Raw genomic sequence first — 2,188 nt, forward strand, 5'->3', positions numbered from 1 at the left:
AGCCATGTAATGTGATAGATGGTTACCCATTTGCTCCTAGAAAGTTGTATTCCCCAGAATATGTGCGGCAGTTTTTGCACTTACGACCCAGGACAAGCACTTTTGGGGCTTTATTAAGAGTTCGAGATGCAACATCACATGCAGTTAATGAACATTTTTGTAATAATGGGTGTATACACAAACACACACCAATTTTAACATCAAATGACAGTCAAGGAGCAGGTGAAGTCTTTAGAGTGATTCCTGGTAATGAAAATTTGGTTAAAGAAATGGCAAAAGATGGAATGTCATTTGATGAAGCATATTTTGACTCCAAGACTACCTTACTGTTTCAGGACAACTGCATTTAGAGGCTTAATTTTAAAAAGTAGTCAGAATCATTACTCGTATGTAATGTGATCATATTTTCTGTTCTTATGAATCGTGTTAAATTAATTGGTTTTCAGAGGCCTGAGTAAGGGTTACACATTTGGGCCAACATTCCGGGCAGAGAACTCTCGTTCTCGAATACATTTAGCTGAATTCTACGTGGTAAAATCAGAAACAGCTTTTATTGAATCACTAGAGGAACTCATGAAAGTGATGGAAAATTTGATAAAAGATGTTACGAGCAAAGTACTGGGAAAGTGTACTGACGACGTTCAAACACTGTGTTCAGCAGCTGGAAATGAAGACTCATTATTATCTGTTCTTGAGAAACCTTTTGAAGTCATGACACATGAAGAGGCAGTTGACATCATAGATGGGAATTCAGGAAATTTTGTTTCACTGGTAGAGAGGGGGCAAGGGTTTGGGAAAGAACATGAACTTTATCCTGTGAAACATGCTGGTGGTTGCTCTGTATTTGTAGTAGACTGGCCTCATGACATCAAGCCGTTCTATATGAAATAGAGCTTACAAGATGTCTTGAACATATTTAGAGTAATTAGATTAACATAATTTAACAACGGTAGTATTCATAATGTGATCTTCTATGACATTCTATTAGAGGCAGTGTGTTCCATAAAAATGCTGGTGACCCACTTACCAGACTACAGAGTGTCAAAACCCTGATCAGTACAGTATAAGAACAAAAACCTGATCTCAATTTTAATATCCTGAATTTCACAAAGTACATTTTGCACAGAAGAATAATGATGAAGTTTGCTCAGCAGTGTCAGCATTTGAAATGAATGTGTATTCCGGTTAATGAGCTAGCAAATGTAGGCAGAAGTTGTGCAAATAAGCAGGGTCTTTATTCTGACTGTGCAGTCTTATATCACCACCTCTGTGGTGTAGTGGTCAGATAGTGGATTTTTTTTTTTCAGTTTACCTAATCCTTCCAGCCACACTATGGCCCTGGGGTCAACTCAGTCTCTAACAGAAATGAGTACCAGGATTATTCTTGGGGGTAAAGGGTGGTCGGTGCATAGGGCTGACAAAGTTGCCACCATCTGTGAGCCAATTTTATAGAAAATGTGGGAACCTCAACATCTCTCACTCCTATGGACCTCCACAGCCTGTTACAGGAATACCTTTACCTGTACTTACTGCACATCCATTGCGCTGACCACAAATCACCCACTCTATCCGCAAAAGTTGGCACTCATTTCGCCAACAAGCGGTGGTCACTCGGTGTAGTTCACTTGTGAACTAAGACGATGGAGTTTAGTTTTTAGTTTTTTTAGTATGCAGTTTTATAGCTTACTAGCTCTATTTTTCCTCTCATAAAGAAACCGACATTGGTGGGGAATAAAAATCTGCCACTGCAAGTGAAAACACTATAGAAATTTGAATGATTCAGCTTTTCATTTGAAATGTATAGTTTTTTTTGACAAACCCTAAGGTAGACCACACACCAGCAGGCGTTGAGACATGTAACATTCAAGACATGATGTCTGTGATGTGACGCAAAGAAAGGAGCACATTTGAAACGAATGAGATTATGAAAGCTGCCAAATACTGGTCTGAGTCATGATGCTGATGTCAGCTTCATGCTGACAAATCACGAATGAGTGAAGACTGCATCTTTTGTCTCATGTCTTGATGCAGTTGGTGTGCGACCGCCCTGAAAGGTGCAGAACTCTAAGGCTTATTTTGGACTTTATCCATCGTCTGGTGTATATATATATATATAAGACAAAAAAAAATTTCAGAGACTGGAGCTATGTATGACCTGCCAGTCAGAACAGAAGTTGGTCGTAAGTCG

At 39.2% G+C, this 2,188-nt stretch overlaps 1 protein-coding gene across 1 annotated transcript; it reads left to right on the forward strand.

Moving 5' to 3' along the window:
- Positions 1–446: 446 nt before the first annotated feature.
- Positions 447–891, forward strand: LOC111875115 (probable asparagine--tRNA ligase, mitochondrial; the record flags this gene model as incomplete). The annotated part of the gene is made up of 1 exon (XM_023871179.1): positions 447–891. A coding segment is annotated over one exon (445 nt), but the record flags the coding sequence as incomplete, so codon positions are not given.
- Between the last annotated feature and the right edge of the window lie 1,297 nt (positions 892–2,188).

The sequence above is a fragment of the Cryptotermes secundus genome, unplaced genomic scaffold (assembly GCF_002891405.2).
Source record: "Cryptotermes secundus unplaced genomic scaffold, Csec_1.0 scaffold8510, whole genome shotgun sequence".
Lineage (NCBI taxonomy): Eukaryota > Metazoa > Arthropoda > Insecta > Blattodea > Kalotermitidae > Cryptotermes > Cryptotermes secundus.